Source organism: Hyla sarda, chromosome 3 (genome assembly GCF_029499605.1).
Source record: "Hyla sarda isolate aHylSar1 chromosome 3, aHylSar1.hap1, whole genome shotgun sequence".
Lineage (NCBI taxonomy): Eukaryota > Metazoa > Chordata > Amphibia > Anura > Hylidae > Hyla > Hyla sarda.
Window position 1 is genome coordinate 55320116 of NC_079191.1, and position 21078 is coordinate 55341193.

General features: G+C 43.1%; 1 protein-coding gene across 1 annotated transcript in view; it reads left to right on the forward strand.

Annotated features, from left to right (window-relative positions):
- The window catches only part of DDX1 (DEAD-box helicase 1), a 53687-nt gene extending 38173 nt beyond the window's left edge, over positions 1 to 15514 (forward strand). The window contains exons 18-26 of the mRNA XM_056564223.1: positions 920 to 971; positions 1055 to 1201; positions 5227 to 5318; positions 6535 to 6607; positions 7148 to 7220; positions 8478 to 8520; positions 9901 to 9996; positions 11368 to 11488; positions 15117 to 15514. Of these exons, the coding sequence (XP_056420198.1) occupies positions 920 to 971; positions 1055 to 1201; positions 5227 to 5318; positions 6535 to 6607; positions 7148 to 7220; positions 8478 to 8520; positions 9901 to 9996; positions 11368 to 11488; positions 15117 to 15247 (828 nt within the window). The 3' untranslated portion in view covers positions 15248 to 15514. The remainder of the gene's footprint in view (positions 1 to 919; positions 972 to 1054; positions 1202 to 5226; positions 5319 to 6534; positions 6608 to 7147; positions 7221 to 8477; positions 8521 to 9900; positions 9997 to 11367; positions 11489 to 15116) is intronic.
- Positions 15515 to 21078: the final 5564 nt, after the last annotated feature.

Sequence of the window (21078 nt, forward strand, 5' to 3'; positions counted from 1 at the left end):
GCTACAGGGGAAATGTATTTTCTTTTTATAATTTCTTTTTTTGTCTTGTCCACAGTGATCTCTGCTGACACCTGATGCCTGTATCAGGAACTGTCCAGAGTAGCATAGGTTTGCTATGGGGATTTTCTCCTGCTCTGGACAGTTCCTGATATGGGCATCAGGTGTCAACAGAGAGCACTGTGGACAAGACAAAAAAAAAAGAATTTCCTCTGTAGCATACAGCTGCTTAAAAGTACTGGAAGAGTATAGATTTTTTAATAGAAGTAATTTACCAATCTGTTTAACTTTCTGGCACTAGTTGATTTAAAAGAAAAAGAAAAGAAAATTTGTTTTCCACCGGAGTACCCCTTTTAACACAGCCTGTGAAAAATGAAAGAAGCGATCTGATTGGTTGCTATGGGCAACTGGACAACTTTGCCTCCCACTCATTTTGATAAATCTTCCTCTTTGTGATCTCATGGTATGGCTGTGTTGCCCTATCTTGCCAAAAGTAGCTAAAAATATCTGCTTCAGTATACACTGAAAAATATATATCTAGTGAGCAGACCATATGCCATGATTAAGAACATATTTGTTCGAAACGCGTGGGTTTTTAGCTCACTAGAGCACTTTTTTTGTTGTGTGTGTTTTCCTTTCATCATTTTTTTTTTATGTGATATGAATTAAAGTTACCTATTTTTAACAATTTTTTGGTGGAGCTGGAACCCCTGTCTTTTCATATTGGATTGAAAAATATATAATTACTTGAAATCACAGGCCTGGCACCATGTAGGGGAGCATGCCAAAGGAAAGAGTCTATAGTCATGCAACGCAGCCATTCCCACCACTAAAATAACAAGTAAAAGTAAAGGAGGTCATCCGCCTGTCACATGGAACCTCAGAATACATATAAATGTAAAATACTTGTTTCTCTCCCCAGACTGATGGTGTACACGACAAAGATAACACTAGGCCCGGTGGTACTTCTGCAGGTAATCTATTTTTGTGATAAATCTGAATTAGTATATGTAAGAGATGTTATTCAGTGTATCTGATCACAGCTTTTACATTTCAGAAACTATGTCAGAAGCAATAAAAATCCTGAAGGGAGAGTACGCGCTGCGTGCCATCAAGGAACATAACATGGACCAAGCCATTATATTCTGCCGCACTAAGCTGGACTGTGATAATATGGAGCAATACTTTATACAGCACGGAGGAGGTAATAACCACAGCTGCTCAGTGTAGTTATATGAGAACTTGTGAAAAAGTAGAGATATTCCGGCTCTATCCCTGGTCTGGACCCCGAGCAAGGAGAAGGTGTGGACCTCACCCAGAACAATGGAAATTAAGAAAGTAAACTCCAGCTCGGCTCAGGAAAATGTGGCTTTATTCACATCAACGAGGCAACAGGTACAGAGAGGAAGTGACGCGTTTCGGCCAGGTGCTGGCCTTAGTCGTACCACGACTAAGGTATGACCAAGGCCAGCACCTGGCGAAACGCGTCACTTCCTCTCTGTACCTGTTGCCTCGTTGATGTGAATAAAGCCACATTTTCCTGAGCCGAGCTGGAGTTTACTTTCTTCATTTCAGTTATATGAGAACGTTTCCAAATAGAAAATAAGGATGGCACTCACCGGAATTCTGCTGTAAAACGTGACTTTATTCGTGATGCTGTACGAAGTGCAGGGTGCAGCTAGGTCCGCAGCGGGCGGTGGCGCCGGGACCTCTCTCATAGACGGTCAAACAGCTGTTTCATAGCTCGCGCTACTTCATCAGGCTGATGGCCTGATGAAGTAGTGCGAGCTACGAAACAGCTGTTGCGCCGTCTTTGAGAGAAGTCCCGGCACCACCACCCGCTGCGGACCATTGCATGGAAGTGATTTGTGCTATCCAGGATAGAGCACCACCTGCATTGCATCACCCCCGCCAACAGAATTTAGGCTGCTATACAGACGGGCCTTACTCTTGCATGTAGTGCCGGACAGTCGGTTTCTCACTTTGCACATTAGTTATATGAGAACTCTGAGTGACAGAGAGTCCTTCAATAGATAGGTAAAACAAAAAAATGATTACTTACCTCTTCGATCTAGGGGTGATCCGTTTTACAAGCTCGCTCTTTTTACAAGCATCTAACAACGGGTTTCCCAACCAGGGTGCCTCCAGCTGTGGCAAAACTACAACTCCCAGCATGCCCGGACAGCCTTTGGCTGAGAGAGTTGTAGTTTTGCAACAGCTGGAGGCACCCTGGTTAGGAAACAGCTAACTACTACAGCTAGTCAATAGCCTCATTTGTCAAGTGTCATACTCACGGTATCATGGCTCCAAGGAGTGAGGTCATGACTACGGCATATGACAATTGGGATTACTGATCCTTAGACCACTGCATGCAGGTGCGGGTTCATCTACAGGTGCCTGCTGCAATGTTTGGGTTACCCTGAGGATAAGGCCCTGTCTTGGTGCATTTGTGTTAAGGCACACTTCCAGTCAGTTAACATTAGAGATGAGCGAACTTACAGTACATTCGATTCGTCACGAACTTCTCGGCTCGGCAGTTGCTGACTTTAGCCTGCATAAATTAGTTCAGCTTTCAGGTACTCCGGTGGTCTGGAAAAGGTGGATACAGTCCTAGGAGAGAGTCTCCACCCCACTGGAGCACCTGAAAGCTGAACTAATTTATGCAGGCTAAAGTCAGCAACTACCGAGCCGAGAAGTTCGTAACAAATCGAATGTACTGTAAGTTCGCTCATCTCTAGTTAACATGTATACAGGGACACATTAAATGTCTGTGTATAAAATAGGTGTAAAAAAGCATCAGGGGAAATCGGAGAAATTACATAATTATTAATTTTGTGAATATATATACAGTCATGGCCGTAAATGTTGGCACCACTGAAATTTTTTTTAGGAAGTGAAGTATTTCTCACAGAAAAGGATTGCAGTAACACATGTTTTGCTATACACATGTTTTGCTATACACATGTTTATTCCCTTTGTGTGTATTGGAACTAAACTAAAAAAAAGGGAGGAAAAAAAGCAAATTGGACATAATGTCACACCAAACTCCAAAAATGGTCTGGACAAAATTATTGGCACCCTTAAAGGGGTACTCCGGTGAAAACCTTTTTTCTTTTAAATCAACTGATGGCAGAAAGTTAAACATATTTGTAAATTACTTCTATTAAAAAATCTTAATCCTTCCAGTACTTATTAGCTGCTGAATGCTACAGAGGAAATTACTTTCTTTTTGGAACACTGATGACATCACGAGCACAGTGCTCTCTGCTGACATCTCTGTCCATTTTAGCAACCATGCATAGCAGATGTATGCTAAGGGCAGCATGGTGGCTCAGTGGTTAGCACTGCTGCCTTGCAGTGCTGGGGACTTGGGTTCAAATCCCACTAAGGACAAGAATAAATAAAGCATTATTATTATTATAATAACGTCAGCAGAGAGAATTGTGCTCGTGCTGTCACCAGCGAGCATTCCAAAAAGAAAAGAATTTCCTCTGTAGTATTCAGCAGCTAATAAGTACAGGAAGGATTAAGATTTTTTAATAGAAGTAATTTACAAATATGTTTAACTTTCTGCCACCAGTTGATTTAAAAGAAAAAAGGTTTTCACCGGAGAACCCCTTTAACTTAATATTTGGTTGCACACTCTTTGGAAAAAATTACTGACATCAGTTGCTTCCTATAACCATCAATAAGCTTCTTACACCTCTCAGCCGGAATGTTGGATCCCTCTTCCTTTGCAAACTGCTCCAGGTCTCTCTTATTAGAAGGCGCCTTTTCCCAAAAGCAATTTTAAGATCTCTCCACAGGTGTTCAATGGGATTTAGATCTGGACTTATTTCTGGCCACTTCAGAACTCTCCAGCGCTTTGTTGCCATCCATTTCTTGGTGCTTTTTGACGTATGTTTGGAGTCATTGTCCTGCTGGAAGACCCAAAATCTCGGACGCAAACCCAGCTTTCTGACACTGGGCTGTACAGTGGCACCCAAAATCCGTTGCTAATCCTCAGATTTCATGATGTCTTGCACACATTCAAGGCACCCAGTGCCAGAGGCAGCAAAACAACCCCAAAACATCATTGAACCTCCACCATATTTCACTGTAGGTGCTGTGTTCTTTTCTTTGTAGGCTTCATTCTGTTTTCGGTAAACAGTAGAATGATGTGCTTTACCACAAAGCTCTCTCTTGGTCTCATCTGTACTCAAGATGTTTTCCCAGAAGGAATTTGTCTTACTGAAGTTCATGTTGGCAAAATGTAGTCTTGCTTTTTTATGTCTCTGTGTCAGCAGTGGGGTTCTCCTGGGTCTCCTGCCATAGCGTTTCATTTAGTTTAAATGTCGATCGATAGTTTGCGCTGACACTGATGCTCCCTGAGCCTGCAGGACAGCTTGAATATCTTTGGAACTTGTTTGGGGCTGCTTATCCACCATCCGGACTATCCTGCGTTGACACCTTTCATCAATTTATCTCTTCCATCCACGCCCAGGGAGATTACCTACAGTGCCATGGGTTGCAAACTTCTTGATAATGTTGCGCACTGTGGACAAAGGCAAATCTAAATCTCTGGAGATGGACTTGTAACCTTGAGATTGTTGATATTTTTCCACAATTTTGGTTTTCAAGTCCTCAGACAGTTCTCTTCTCCTTTCTGTTGTCCATGGTTAGTGTTGCGCTCACACACACATACACACACAATGCAAAGACTAAGTGAACTTCTCTCCTTTTTATCTGCTTTCAGGTGTGATTTTTATATTGCCCACACCTGTTACTTGCCCCAGGTGCGTTTAAAGGAGCATCACATGCTTGAAACAATCTTATTTATCCACAATGTTCCTCATTTTTGGAGTTTGGTGTGACATTATGTCCAATTTGCTTTTTTTCCTCCCTTTTTTGGTTTAGTTCCCATACACACAAAGGGAATAAACATGTGTATAGCAAAACATGTTACTGCAATCCTTTTCTGTGAGAAATACTTCATTTTCTTGAAAAATTTCAGGGGTGCCAACATTTACTAAATATAATCAACACCTATTATTATAGGTATGTATTCTGTTACAATAAGACGTTTGTGGTTTGGTGAAAAGTTGCTGGATATACAACAGTGCACGATCTGCATATACTTTCATCATACAGGGTGTCTAAAAAAAAAAAAAAAAGTATTTAAAAGAATTTACATCTGTATCCCAATACAATGTGCACAAATAATCTGAGAAATGCTTCAATATGTTACAGGACCTGACAGAAAAGGACATCAGTTCTCATGTGTATGTCTTCATAGTGACAGAAAGCCGCATGAGAGAAAACAAAATCTGGAAAGATTTAAGGTACAACAGCGCCCCCTGGTTAGAAAATGAATTTGAGTATCTCTTAAAACAGTGTTTTCTAAACAGTGTGTGTCCAGCTGTTTCAAGACTACAACTCCCAGTATGTCCAGCATACAACCTCAATATAATATTAGTAAAACCTGGAGATGTCACTGTTGTGTGTTTTGTGAACAAGGAGAATACAATATACAATTAAACCTCTTTAAAGACCACCTTTATGAGAGATCACCCCCTTATCCAGACCAGATTTTTTGAGTCCACCATATATTCTGCATAGTGGCCAGTCTCTTTCAGAAGACCACTTACTCAGTATTACTTAGTATTAATTAATGAGAACAGAAAAAGAAAATACCCTCCTGCCCCATAACAAGTGTTGCTTTAGTATTAGTATATGTCACATTAACGGGAACCAATCAGATTTTACCCTATATCATGCTTGGCAAAGCGTTATATAGGGTAAAATCTTTATTTTCACCATTCCCGGGGGACGCTCCTGCCCCCAGGGATGGTGAAGATATGACGTTATAAACTAGTCACCGCCGCTGCCGTAAGTAGTCACCTGGGCGGGGAGCTCTTCTCACCTACTCACGTTCTTCGGCCGGGAGCGACGCCCCCTCAGCTTGATTGACGGGCAGCGTCATCGCTCTGCTCCGTCTGTTCAGTGAGTGGAACAATGACGCGGCCCATCAATCAAGTGGAGGGGGCGTTGCTCCTGGCCGAAGAACGGGAGTAGGTGAGAAGAGCTCCCCGCCCAGGTGACTACTTACGGCGGCGGCGGTGACTAGTTTGTAACTTCCTATCTTCACCATCCCTGGGGGCAGGAGCGTCCCCCGGGGATGGTGAGGACAACAATTTTACCCTATATAACGCTTTGCCAAGCATTATATAGGGTAAAATCTGATGATTGGTTCCCTTTAAGTTTTCATTTATACTTGCTGAGTGTCCAAATAAAAGGTCATCGTCACAGTTGCAGATTGCTTTTACAGATTATATAAAAATTAGGGAACCTCTTGCAAAACACATATTACTGTGTGAACACCAAGACGTTTCCTTCATACCTTAAAATATCATCCTTGTGCAGTGACATCTGAAAACTCCTCTGGCCATAGTGATCAATGGCTTAATAGATTCATGGACATTTAGCATAGAAGAAAACAATTTGCGAGTACAATAAATCTGTTATCGTCTAACTACTTGTTGCATTGATTCTCTTAAGAAAAACGATGTCCGGTTCTTGATCTGTACGGATGTGGCTGCCAGAGGTATCGATATCCGTGGAGTCCCTTATGGTGAGTGCCTGTAAAATCTTAAAGGAGAAGTATCATGTAGAAAAATGTATCCTATATACAAAGGATAGGTGATAAGTTTGGGATCGCATCGGGTTCCCGGGAAGAGACTGGTCCCCCTTTAGAAAGAGGATACGTTTTTCTGCATGATAGTTCTCCTTTAAAGGGGTATTACGGCCATAGACATCTTATCCCCTGTCCAAAGGATAGGGGATAAGATATCTGATCGCAGGAGGCCCGAGGGTCATGACCGTTATGCTTCCTTCCATAGACATGAATGGAGGGGGCATAGTGTGACGTCACATCCCCTGTCCCGGAAACACAGAGGTTTCTGAGCAGCAGCCTGGCACAGAATGCGGGTGCTGCACGGAGATCGCGGGGGCCCATCGGCGGGTCCCCGCGATCAGACCTTTTATCCCCTATCCTTATCCCTATTCTTAAGATGTCTATGGCCGGAATATCGCTTTCATGTATGTGTTTATTGTTTATTGTGTTGGTTGTGTTCAGAGGGGTAAAGCTCTGGTGTTTTTTTTTATCTTGCAGTTATCAATGTAACCCTTCCAGATGAGAAGCAGAACTATGTCCACCGCATTGGTAGAGTGGGCCGAGCTGAGAGGTATTGTAGAATTATAAAGCATCTTATTTTTCCTAATTACAATTGGTCTAATTGATGTTATAAGGTAGCACCTCATATTTGTACATGTGCCCTCATATGCTAACACTGTGTGCATTAATGCGGATCCTATTCATTCATTGGTAGGAATTCATGTGAAAGGGATTGACTTAACTGTTTGTTTTATAAAAAAAATAAATTGATCTTTAAAAATTATGTGCAAATGTAATGTCTATAGCTGAGATGCCTTTGTAGGCCAATCTAAGATGCATTCACATTATCACGTTCCTGGTGTTTTCTCCTGCTCATGTGACATCTCGGACTCTGAAAACACGGTTATCTCTTCTCCCTCACTTCCCTGTAGCTCCCTGTAGTTCTGTGCATGGGCACACATCTAAGTAAAAGGTATTGCACCGAACTCGCTGGGCGTTGTACAGTTGCCTGGCCTCTATCTTGCCACGCCAAACTCCACAGTGTATAGGGGATATGTCGGCACTTCTTTGGAATCTGTGGTGTGGTGCACTAGGTAGGGTAAAGCCACAGGTAGAAGAAAGATGATACCCAGCACTCACCAGTGATGCACAGTGAAGATTTATTATGCCATAGTGTAGTACAAAGACGCGTTTCGGTGTGGGAGCCTTCCTCAGCTGTCTTCCTACAGACAGGCTCCCACACTGAAACTCATCCTTGTACTACACTACGGCATAATAAATCTTCACTGTGCATCACTGGTGAGTGCTGGGTATCATCTTTCTTCTACTTTTGAACTCCACAGAATGGCAGGAGAGGAATGCTGGCGTTGTGCTTTAAATGAAAAATACTTCTGAGCTCTGGTGACATCCTGTTGTGAGCATTCAGACACTCTGTTAGTTTTCTGTATTATTACAAGCCTGGAAACTCCTAATCTAAAGAGATCTAAAGACCTTTCCTTCTCCTAAGATGTATCATGGCAGTGTCCTATACTACTGGCCACTAATTGGGATATCATGTGGGGGATTAAAGGGTAAAATACTGCTCATTGCTCCGTAAGGGTCTATTCACACGTACAGTATTCTGCGCAGATTTGATGCACAGGCTTTCCACCTGTGTTCAGTTTATATTGAAAACTGCAGCAGAAAATCCTCCGCGTCAAATCTGCACAGAATACTGTACATGTGAATAGAGCATAAAGGATTAAATTGGGTTAGTAACATTCTACTATTTTGTCTGTTATATAAATGCTGTATGATAGTGCACTTACCAACTTCCTTAATATTTCAGAATGGGTTTGGCAATTTCTCTGGTTGCATCAGAAAAAGAAAAGGTAAGGAACAAGATAATACACGGGATTCTGGAGGCTTTAGCAAAGTGGTAATAATACAGTGGAAAATGTAATCGCAGTAAAATGCAAACATTAAAGACACAGGACTTGGTTATATGCTCAGAAGTGCTCTTTAGGACTTTGAAGGTCTTGTTCAGGTTGGACCCTTGTTGTATGGATCACCGGGTGGTTTTCTACTAGGAACGCTCTGTAATCTGCTATTATTGCTAAGGGTATCGGACAGCACGTTCTATCTGCTACTGATTTACAGATTTTTATTATCGATCTGCTTTAGCCAGTGGGGTGAGGAAAGACAAGAGCCAGGTACCACTCTCTCTATTACATCTGTATTCCCTAATAGAGAAAGTTGAGTAGTGATGTCTAATGCAAGCAGCCTATTAAAAGAAATGTATCACCTAGATTTTTCTTCTGATTAGAGCCAGTTACTTAAAAATGTTCTTGATGTTGTTGTAATTTGTTTCTATTTTCTGATTGTAATTTATTTCATTTTTTTGTACATTATTATGGAGGAAGCCATTTTGCCTGAGCTGTAACATCATAGTTAGAGAGATGCTTGACAGCAGGACCCAGGGATTATAGACAACAAGCTATCCCATTCATATGAATAGGAAAGGGGTTTGTGCATTCTCAGTGAATTTTACAGAGATCATTCCACAGGGAGGGGGAGGCTGATCTGTGAGCAACAGCTATACGGTGTATCTCTGTTATCTGTACACTGGTGTCACCATTCACTGTAACTCTGTATGGGATGATAAAGAGGACACTGCTGGGAAGTGATCTGTACACAACAGGAAGTCTAACCTTATAGACCTAGTGGCATTATCTTGCCACTGCCCCCCACACTTCTGGAATATGTTCCCTGTAAACCACCCTACCTGATATAGATGGGTCATGTGGCCCCTGTTGTCTTCTCTGGCGGCTTGATATTCTTTGCCATCCTTTTCTCCCCTTGCCTACATCTCCCAGCAATCATTGCAGCTCTGCTCTGCCAGCCCCCATCCTCCTGCTCTGAGCAGCAGAGAGAGGTTCAGTGTCTGATTGGCTGAGGCTGCACACACCTCCCAGTTCTCAGCACTAAAGAGAGCATGACTCATCAGGGCAGGGCAGAAATCACATGGTCTCTGTCTCGTAGGAGAGTGGGGGCTGCTTTCAGAGAGGGATATGGACAGTGACAGAGTGGATGGCTGTATGATGTCATTCCCTCACTTTATGCGTGTAAGGGACTTTGGCCACTGCAACTGTTGCAATAAAAAAAAAAAATTTTTAAGTGCAATACAAAAAGCAATAGGAATGGAAATTGGTGAATTTAGTTATTTTATCATTTTTCATAAAAACTTATAAAAGCCTTCCTTTTTGTTATAGGTTTGGTATCATGTTTGCAGCAGTCGTGGAAAAGGCTGTTATAACACCAGACTAAAGGAAGAAGGAGGCTGCACTATTTGGTACAATGAGATGCAGGTATCTGTTATCCTTCTTGTAGTAACATTCAGTCTGTGTGTTGAAGAATTGTACATACGATATTGGAAGAGAGAAAAGTGTATCTGCCATGTTGTCTTTAAATATAAGCTTCACCACCACATTTCCAGGCATTCTCAATCATTATATAAGATGTGTCATGGGGTAACAGATAAAAATGTCTGCAGCACTTAAAGGGGTACTCCGCCCCTAGACATCTTATCCCCTATCCAAAGGATAGGGGATAAGATGTCAGATCGCAGGGGTCCCTCCACTGGGGACCCCCGGGATCTACCGTGCAGCACCCACCTTTAGCGGCTTCCGGAACCGCTGGAGGTCCTCAGGCTGAGTCCATCTCGACCACGAGGACGGAGCATTGTGAAGTCACGGCTCCACCCCCGTGTGACGTCATGCTCCGCCCCCCTCAATGCTAGTCTATTGGAGGGGTGTGAAAGCTGTCACGCCCCCTCCCATAGGCTTGCATTGAGGGGGCGGAGCATAACATCACATGGGTGCGGAGCCGTGACGTCACTATGCTTAGTCTTCCCTTTGATCGCCAGTAATCAGACCCGGAGCGAACACGCTCCGGGGATTGATTCTAACAGGGTAAGGCATGTAAGATCACGGGGGTCCCCAGCGGCGGGACTCCCGCGATCAGGCATCTTATCCCCTATCCTTTGTATAGGGGATAAGATGTCTAAGCACTGGAGTACCACTTTAATAAAGCACTTAAAAAAATGGAAAAAAAAATCCTCCATAAAATAAAAATGCTATGTTTTGACCTACATTTATATAGCACACAGACCTGACATCCAATCCATGCATCTAACCTGCCTCCCAGTTTACATAGGTGTAGCTGCATTTCATAAACTTAAGTGCAGAGGTCTCCAAACATTGGCTCTCCGAATGTTGCAAAACTGCAATTCCCAGCATTCTCGGACAGCCGTTGGCTGTCCGGGCATGCCGGGAGTTGTAGTTTTGCAATATCTGGGGGGCCACAGTTTGAAGACCACTGCTCTAGATGTTCTAAAACATTTGGGCACATGTATGACTGCTGTCTTACACTTAGGAGGCAACACTGTGTGCATAGTAGGCCAACAGCTGTCCGGGCATGCCGGGAGTTATAATTTTGCAACATCTGGGGGGGGCCACAGTTTGAAGACCACTGCACTAGATGTTCTAAAACATCTGGGCACATGTATGACTGCTGTCTTACATTTAGGAGGCAACACTGTGTAGTAGGCCAACAGCTGTCCGACCTTGCTGGGAGTTGTAGTTTTGCAACATCTAGAGGGGCCACCGTTTGTTTTGTCTATTGGAATCTGTTCCTTGTTTAATTAAAGTGTATTATGTCACTGCAATCCCTTTCTTTAGCTGCTGTCAGAAATTGAGGAGCACTTGACCTGCACTATATCCCAAGTGGAGCCTGATATGAAGGTGCCCCTGGATGAATTTGATGGAAAGGTGACCTATGGACAAAGGAGGGCTACTGGAGGTATGTTCAATGGAACTATCTTTACTTCTATAAAGGGTATATCCATCATTGCAAGCTGCTTTTGTTTCCAACCCCACCATGTTTGTAAAATAAAACAAAAAAAATGTTACAAATAGTCTTACTTATTAAAAAAGAATATTAAAATAAATCCTGCCATTTGAGTTTACAGCTTTGCCGATCACGATAATTCTGACATCGTTTTTTTTTTGTTACAAGTTGTACTTCATGTACATAGTAAAAGTAAGCCGATATAATTTGTAGTTTATTTTTTACAATGCAAAAAATCATGAAATAAAAAAGTTTTTTAGCTATTTGAACAATAATAGGTTGCATATATTTATACTTACTGACAAAATAGTTTATGAAACTTATACTTTCAGATGTCTACTTGCTAAATACATATTTTTTTTATGTGCTATGCAAGGTTTGCAGAAATTTGAAGGTGGTAGAACATAGCCCCCCCCCCCCCCCCTTAAATTACCCCATTTAAAAACTAGACCCCTCAAGGTATTCGCTAGGGGGTACAGTGAGTATTTTAACCCCATAGCTTTTTGGCAGGAATTATTACAAAGTCAGCGTAAAAAATTCGAAATTAGCTTTTTTTCACAAATGCATCATTTGTGGGACATATTTTTTGCACATCACTTCTGATATTGAAAGAAATGCACCCTGTATTTTATTGAGCTGCTCGTCCCGTGTTTGGAAATACCCCCGCTTAGCCCATATTTGGTTCCTTGGCTACGTGGTAGGACCCAGATGGAGAGGAGCGCCATTTGGCTTTCAGGGCATCATTTTAGGCTGAATGGATTATAGGCCACACTTCATGCCTGCAAGGGTTTTAGCTGCCAGAACCATACAGAACCCCCACAAGTGACCCATTATGGAAACTACACCCCTAAAGTATTCACCTAGACCAGTGTTTCCCAAACACGGTCCTCTAGCACCCCCAACAGGTCATGTTTTCTGGATTTCCTTAGTCTTTCACAGGTGATATAATTCTGGTCAGTGAATCAGGCATCAACACAGTTATATCACCTGTGAAAGACTAAGGAAATCCAGAAAACATGACCTGTTGGGGGTGCTAGAGGACCGCATTTGGGAAACACTGACCTAGACCAAAAGTGAGTACTTTGAGTCCTTTTTGTGTGGCTGGAATGGTTACAAAGTCAGTGGAAAAAATTATTTGCTTTTTTTTCTTCACAAATGCATCATTTATGGGAGATATTTTTTGTACATTGCATCTGAAAAGTAGAAAATGTGCCCCTTATCTTATCACACTGTCTGTCCCGGTCTGGGCAGTACCCCTACTTAGGCCATATCTGGTTGCCTGACCGCCTGGTAGGACCAAGAAGGAGAGGAGCCCCGTTTGGCTTTCAGGGCATAATTATATGAATTATAGACCCCCCCATTCCATGCCTGCAAAGGATCAGAGCTGGCAGAACAATACAAGTGTATTTGCTGGACCAGGGACTACTCTGATCGGTCCTTGGTCAACTAGCTGTGACGCGCGGCTGTCTGTGACAGTTAAAGGGGTATTCCAGGCAAAAACTTTTTTTTATATATCAACTGGCTCCAGAAAGTTAAATAGATTTGTAAATTACTTCTATTAAAAAAATCTTAATCCTTCCAATAGTTATTAGCTTCTGAAGTTTTCTGTCTAACTGCTCAATGATGTCACATCCCGGGAGCTGTGCATGATGGGAGAATATCCCCATAGGAGCTGGACAGCTCCCGGGACGTGAGTCATCAGAAAGCAGTTAGACAGAAAACAGCAACTCAACTTCAGAAGCTAATAACTATTGGAAAGATTAAGATTTTTTAATAGAAGTAATTTACAAATCTGTTTAACTTTCCGGAGCCAGTTGATATATGAAAAAAATTTTTTTGCCTGGAATACCCCTTTAAGTTCCTGATGGATATATCCGTCATGTTGTGGTAATAATGAGTGGACACACAGAACTACCCAGCTGCAGCAGGTAGTTCGTTATTGTGACTGCTGGCGGGCGTCCGCAGCATGTAATATGATGTGGATGTGCACCGTGTGATCCTACTCATTATGCATTTTTAGTTTTCATTATATTTATTTAATGTTTTTCTACACTTTTTTTTTTTTTCCACTTTTTTTTAACCTTTTTTCTACACTTTTTTTTATCACACTTATTGTTTTACACTTTTTTTTTCTTTACACTTATTTTTTATTTTTTTTTGTACAATTTTTTTTTTAATGCTTTGGAATACTTAGTATTCCAAAGCATTGCAGTTATATGCTGCCTCTGGCACGTCCTGACAGGCAATAACCGGCGCTGACCTGGGGGTCCTTGTAAGACCCCCCGCTGCCCAAGTAACTAGCAGCACCCCGTGATCGTTGCGGGGTGCTACAGGAGAGACATAGAGAGAGCACCCTCTGTCAAAGCACTTCCAGCCCGCTGTCACTTCCAGACGCTGCTGTAAGGGTTAAACTATCGTGACAGAAGTTTACTTCGGTCCTGGCAGTACGGCCAAGTCTCTGCCGCGATCTCGTGGGTATACTGGGCAGTACCCGCGAGAACCATGGACATGTATACTCGTCCAGGTGCAAGAACGTGCATCCCCCTGGACATGTATACACGTCCATGGTGGTTAACTTGTTAACTTTCTGCCACCAGTTATTAGCAAAAATTTGTTTTCCACCTGAGTACCCCTTTTAACCCCTTCTATATTAAAAGTTTACATCACCCTCTCTCCTTTTCCTATTTTCCATACAAAAAAACATGTAAACCTAATAATAATAATAATTGTATTTGATATTACTGTGTGCGTCGTATCCCACAAAAAATAATGTAAAATGCTATCAAAAAATCTGATCAATACTAAAATGGTACCGATACAAACAGCAGATTACAGCGCAAAAATGAGCCCTCGTAAGCCCAGTATACGGAAAAATTTAAATATTATAGGGGTCAGAAAATGGCAATTAAATTTTTTTTTAAATTAGTAAAACATGACGGAAACTAAACAGATTTGGTATAGCTGTAATAGGGGCGACCTAAAGTATCAAAATACCATGTAAGTCTGACCACAAGGTGAATGGTGTGTAAAATAAAACCCCAAACTTGCAATATTGCCTTTTTATTTTTTTCAATTTCACCTCCACAAATTATAAATTTTTGTTTCAAAGCATATGTTATGGAAAAATGACAGGTGGCATTACAAAGTACAATTGGTCCCTCAAAAAACAAGCCCTCATATGGGTCTGTAGATGGAAAAATAGGAATTATGGCTGTTATAGGGAGAGGAGGAAAAAACTAAAGTACAAAAACGAAATAAACTAATAAAGACCTTACATACTATTTTGGTTAAAATTATTTTGTGTACAAGTGGATTGTCATGAGGGACAAGTAGACTGTTCACCCGCACTATAACCCAGTACATTTGGTTTGTTGTGGGTGAACAGCCTGTCAGATTCTCTTTAAGACTATTGCCAAAATTGCTTAATTCTTTCTTAAAACTGCATTAAGGCAATTATAAAAATGCTAAAGTGAACATATCCTTTAAGAGAAAAAAATCTATTCAAAACATGAGGTGATCTTGAGCCACGGTCTTCAAGTCTTCACCATATCCTTCTTTGACATTTCCCCTGCTCTTGTAGGTGGCCTCTATAAAGGACATGTAGAAATGTTGGCACCAACCGTACAGGAATTGGCTTCTCTAGAAAAGGAGGCCCAGACATCTTTCTTGCACCTTGGATATCTCCAGAACCAGCTCTTCAGAACCTTCTAATATGGGAAATATTGACGTTCATCTTCCTGAGAATCCTGATGACATTGTGTGGATCCAGCAGCTGAACGCTCCGATATACTCACTGTCATGCACTTATCCAGCTTGTAGAAGTGATAATATGGACGTTTACTGTTCTTCAATTGGATTTATTTTTTTTGGTCCATACTAGACTTTTAATTTAATGCATCATGTAGTTCTGTTTTTTTTCCAAGATGTTTGACATTGTTCAGTGCATGCAGTGGAGATAATAAATGCATTTAATGCAAATTTGGTGTTTTGTGATGTTTAAAAAAGGTCTTCTTTATAGGTCATATATCCAATGGGCAATGGATAAAGGGACATATTATAGGGGGTGTGAGGGCACCAGGGTTTTGGGGTCTGAGGGGTCCCAAAGAACTTTTCATGTGTGATTCTTGCTCCTGATCAGTACTGAGCAGGATAGTGGCTAGCTGGGAGGCCTTTGTGGGTCTGAGGAGTTAATGTTTCTGTAAAGAGGTCACCAAGCTAGAATAGGGAGTCTTCTAGACCATACAATGCTCCCTTTATAAAACAACTTTAGGGCGCCAGGTCTCCTGGATTGCCTCCACAGTATGCTCAAGAAATAGTCTGTATAGTACTGAGTGGTACGATAAGCTGCTCTTGGAAATAGATTATCTGACTATTTTTCCAGGCCGCCCAATAGGGCCCAACCAAATTGGCACTGCTAAAAGAGGTACAAAGGTGTTTTCTTAGCAAATGGCCACATTGGGCAGTACCTCATGGTGTTTAGACCATAGGAAGGCATGAATGTTTGTACTATTGATGTCCTGCGCCGGCTCCCGCGATATAACCGCGTCATATTAGGTCGGTCCCGGCGGGCATCAACGGCCGGGACCTGCAACTAATACTGGACATCACCGATCACGGTAATGCCCGGTATTAAAGGAGTAGTCCAGTGGTGACCCAGTGGTGAACAACTTATCCCCTATCCTAAGGATAGGGGATAAGTTTGATATCGCGGGGGGTCCGACCACTGGGGCCCCCTGCGATCTCTTGTACGGGGCCCCGACAGCCCGCGGGAAGGGGGCGTGTCGACCTCCGCACGAAGCGGTGGCCGACACACCCCCTCAATACATCTCTATGGCAGAGCCGAAGCGCTGCCTTCGGCAATCTCCGGCTCTGCCATAGAGATGTATTGAGGGGGCGTGTCAGCCGCCGCTTCGTGCGGAGGTCGACACCCGCTATCTGGCCGGAGAGCCTGGCCCCCGTACAGAGAGATCGCAGGGGGCCCCAGCGGTCGGACCCCCCGCGATCTCAAACTTATCCCCTATCCTTAGGATAGGGGATAAGTTTTTCACCACTGGACTACCCCTTTAACCCTTCAGACGTCTGAAATTAAACCGAAAGCATCCAGGCAGCTCAGTCGGGCTGTTCGGGACCGCCACAGTGAAATTGCGGCATCCCGAAAAGCTTGCAGGACACCAGGAGGATCCCTACCATGCCTCCTGCGTGTACGATCGCCTAATTCCCCTGTGCCTGAGATCCAGGCAGGAGCAGTCGAGCAGCGATAGCACTGATCAATGCCATGCTATTGCATGGCAGTGTTAAGTGTAGGAAATCAGTGTGTGCAATATTATAGCTCCCCTATGGGGGCTATAACATTGCAAAAAAAGTGTTGGATTTAACCCCTTCCCTAATAAAAGTCAGAATCACCCCCCTTTTCCCATAAAAAAAAACTATGTAAATAAAAATAAATATAAGCATACATGGTATCGCCGTGTGCGTAAATGTCCAAACTATAAAGATATATTGTTAATTAAACCGCACGGTCAATGGCTTACACTTAAAAAAAAATATAAAAAATCCAAAGCCCAAAATAGCTTATTTTTGGTCACTTTTTATACAATTAAAAAATTTATAAAAAGCGATCAAAAAGTCCGATCAAAACAAACGCACGAAGCGGCGGCCGACACGCCCCCTCAATATATCGCTATGGCAGAGCCGGAGATTGCCAAAGGCAGCGCTCCAGCTCTGCCATAGAGTTGTATTGAGGGGGCGTGTCGGCCGCCGCTTCGTGCGGAGGTCGACACGCCCCCTTCCCACGGGCTGTCGTGGTTCCGTACAGGAGATCTCGGGGGGCCCCAGTGGTCGGACCCCCCGCGATCTGCAACTTATCCCCTATACTTAGGAAAGGGGATAAGTTGTTCATCACTGGACTACTCCTTTAACCCCGTACTGACCTTATATGGTTCGGTGCCACAGATTGATAGACACTCTGTGCCACCATAATATATTATGGGATAGTACATGCAATTTTTGCATTTTTTTTCCCCATAGATTTTGCATGAAATTCTAGACACAGGTTTATATCATTGCACGAATGCCATGTTTTGATAAATCTCCCCCAATGTGTTTGTAAATAAGGTTTCCATTTCATCCTACAGCAACACAGGGAAAACTAATAGGTTAACTTAGGATTCATCTTACCAGGCAGAAGAACAAGGTATTTAGGCAATGACAATAAGAAATTAGACCAATTAGAACTCCATAAATATCCTACGAGCCAGGGAAGAGGTGTGTTTTTTGTTCTTCTGTTGGCAGAAGATGAAAAGCTCCGTACATGGAGCTCTTGGATATCTGAGGGTCTCTACTTTTGGGTGACTGCCTACTGGCTCTGTTGCCCTTCAGAATGGCTCTCTGACCAGTGGAGTACTCTCCTGGCAGCATGCACCCTCCTCTTAGTCACATCACACCCATTACATGTCTGTGTATATCTTCACCCTGGCATCTTCTCCCTTGACCGAGATTTGGAGCAACTCTTCTCCTTCTTGGCCCTCCGCTCTGGGTTCTTATTTCAGTGCAGCCTCAGGTGCAGTTACTTCAGTGCCTACATTTTGTCTGTACAAGGCAGCACTTTCACACCCTGGCTCGGCAGCCAGATTCTGCCCGTTGTCTGTCATGGTGCCAGCTTTATCCCGGATTTGTGAGTAAAGGAGCTGCCTTAAAGGGGTACTCCGGCCCTAAGACATCTTATCCCCTCTCATGTAGCACCCAGCTGTCTCAGCTGCACAAAGCTATGATCGCTCCGTGTCTGCAGACTTACGACCACGGGGCTGGAGTATTGTGACTTTATGACTCTGCCCCGTGTGACGTCACGCCCTGCACCCTCAAGGCAAGCCTATGGGAGGGGGCGTGACGGGAGGTGAGAGAGCACAAGCGGATACAACTCTATGCAGCTGATGTATTTCGCTCACAGAACATTTGGGGGCATTTACTAAGATGCATGTGATCCTTAGGTGTGAGCCTTAGGTGCAGCGCTGCGACTAAATTGAGACAAATCTACACACAAAAATAGCTCTAAAGACAATAATTAATGCCCCCCAATTGTCTAGATTGGATACAAGTCTACAAGACTAGCTATGTACCAGTTTACGGCTTCTGGGTTTGAATTAAGTGTTCTCATTCACTGACAGCAAACATTAAATGGGTACTCCGGCACTAAGACCTCTTATCCCCTATCCAAAAGATAGGAATAAGATGTCTGATCGCGGGGGTCCCGCCGCTGGGGACCCCCGCAATCTAGCATGCAGCACTCACCTGTTAGCACTGCAGGCAGCACTGGAGGCTCCTTTGGATAGGGGATAAGATGTCTTAGTACCGGAGTACCCCTTTAAAGGAAAATGGTCATCCTGTTCACTCACACTAAATCCAATAAACTGGGTTAAGTATGGGTGAACAGGAAACCGAAGAGGGGTCACTGATTAAATACGTACCTTCAGTCTGGAGATATGTCCCACCGAAGATCCCCTTCTATCTACTTTGAATTTCGCTCTAGAGGCGGGCCCCACTGGGTCAATTTAAATATTCATTGATTCATTGTCGTTGGTCACGTGAACGCTCAGTCGGCGCATTCCTTCAGGTGACCAGCGACTCCAGGTCACTAGAACGAGGAGTCACTGACAAATATTCAAATTGAGCGCAATTCACAGCGCAATTCAGAGAAGATAGAAGCGGATCTTCAGAGGTACATATCTCCGGACTGCAGGAAAGTATTTGTCAGTGACCACTCATCGGTCTCCTGTTCACCCGCACTATAACCCAGTATATTGGGTTTAGCGTGGGTGAACCGGATGGCCGTTTTCCTTTAAGGAAGCGAAACAAAGTATTATTTTTACTAAAACAGGAAAATCCCTTGAAGACATTGGTGGAGATTTATCCAAACCTGTGTAGAGGAAGAGTGGTGCAGTTGCCCATAGCAGCCAATCAGATCGCTTCTTTCATTTTTCACAGGTCTCTTTAGAAATGAAAGAAGCACTCTGGTTGCCATGGGCAACTGCACCGCTCTTCCTCTACACAGATTTTGATAAATCTCCTACATTATACATGAAATTTACAAGTAGTGTGTATTTTGGCAGAATGTGTGAAAGAATAAAATGGAAAGAAATACAAGCTGTGAAAAAGAAATCCTGTCATACTTCACTATGCCCGATGTTCATCGCTTTCTACGAGCTTTACCCAAGGCTATGAAGCAACCTGTGTGCAATATTTGGCTAAACGTTGGGCGGCCTTGGCGCTGCCTCCTCTGTATGAATAAATGAGAGGAGATATTTGGCCTACTTTCCGAGCTCGGCTGATGTCGCCATGGCAACATGGCTTTGTTTATCCTGGAGGATTGTCAACAAGTAGCAATAAAAGGGCCAATCCCATTACAGCCTTGTGACCCAGCCCCACAAATATACAGTATAATTGATGGGATGTACGGCTATTTATAGCTTACTGCTCCTGCTCGCAATTTTTGATCCCGGTCACACGATGGCGATAGAGATTCATTCTTTTTTATATATCCGCCTTCTTACATTGCAGCCGGCTGGGGAAGCTCAGTTTAGTTTTCCAGACACACTTATTTTTTTATTTTTTTTTGGTTCGGTTACTTGACATTATTGCGGTGGTTGTAAATGGCAGCTGATCACTGTGATAAGGCGAAGTAACATTGCAATATTAACTATATAGTTAAGAAACAGAATGCCCCATGTAGAATCCTATTCAGTCATTCTTATAGCATAGCTGTATAGTGCATTGTTTTCCAAACAGTGTGTTGCAAAACTACAACTCCCCGCATGCCCGAACAGCCGAAGGCTGTTCGGGCATGCGGGGAGTTGTAGTTTTGCAACACACTGTTTGGAAAACAGGATGTTCTATAAATAAATCGTCATTGATATCAGCGTCTACCCCCAAGGGAGCCTACCCTATATACATACATTTCTCAGGATCATAAGATGATAAATATACATGGAGGTTTTTAAAATGCAAGAGGAAGCATATGCTAGCAATGATTAATACTATTTTCAGGGAGTCCACTATAAGAGTTGCAATAGCCACTGTGCCACCCTGTGTAGCAGAAAAAGAGTTTTGGTACCCCAGGTATTATACATTATATATAAAAGGGTTGTCACATTCAACATTCAGGGTTTGATTTGCCATTAGACGTAGTGGGCCTGTGTCTAGGGCAGCAGTGTTGAGGGGTGCAGCCAGGGCCAGTGCTAGACTACTTTGTGTACTTAGAAAGACCAGCTACTTGGAGCCCCCCTATATATAGGTAAGGCTGCATTCACACATCGTTTTTTACATACGGGTGCCGGATCCGGCTGGGGGAGGGGAAAACCGGGCGCTCCCGTACCCCAGCCGGATCAGTCCGTAAATCCATTTACTTTAATGAGCCGACCAGAGTCAAACGGTGACTCCAGTCGGCTCAGTTTTTACCCGTATCCCGTTTTGTGACCGGACCTGAAACCATAGTACACTACGGTTTTAGGTCCGGTTGGGAAACAGGATACGGGTCAAAACTGAGCCAA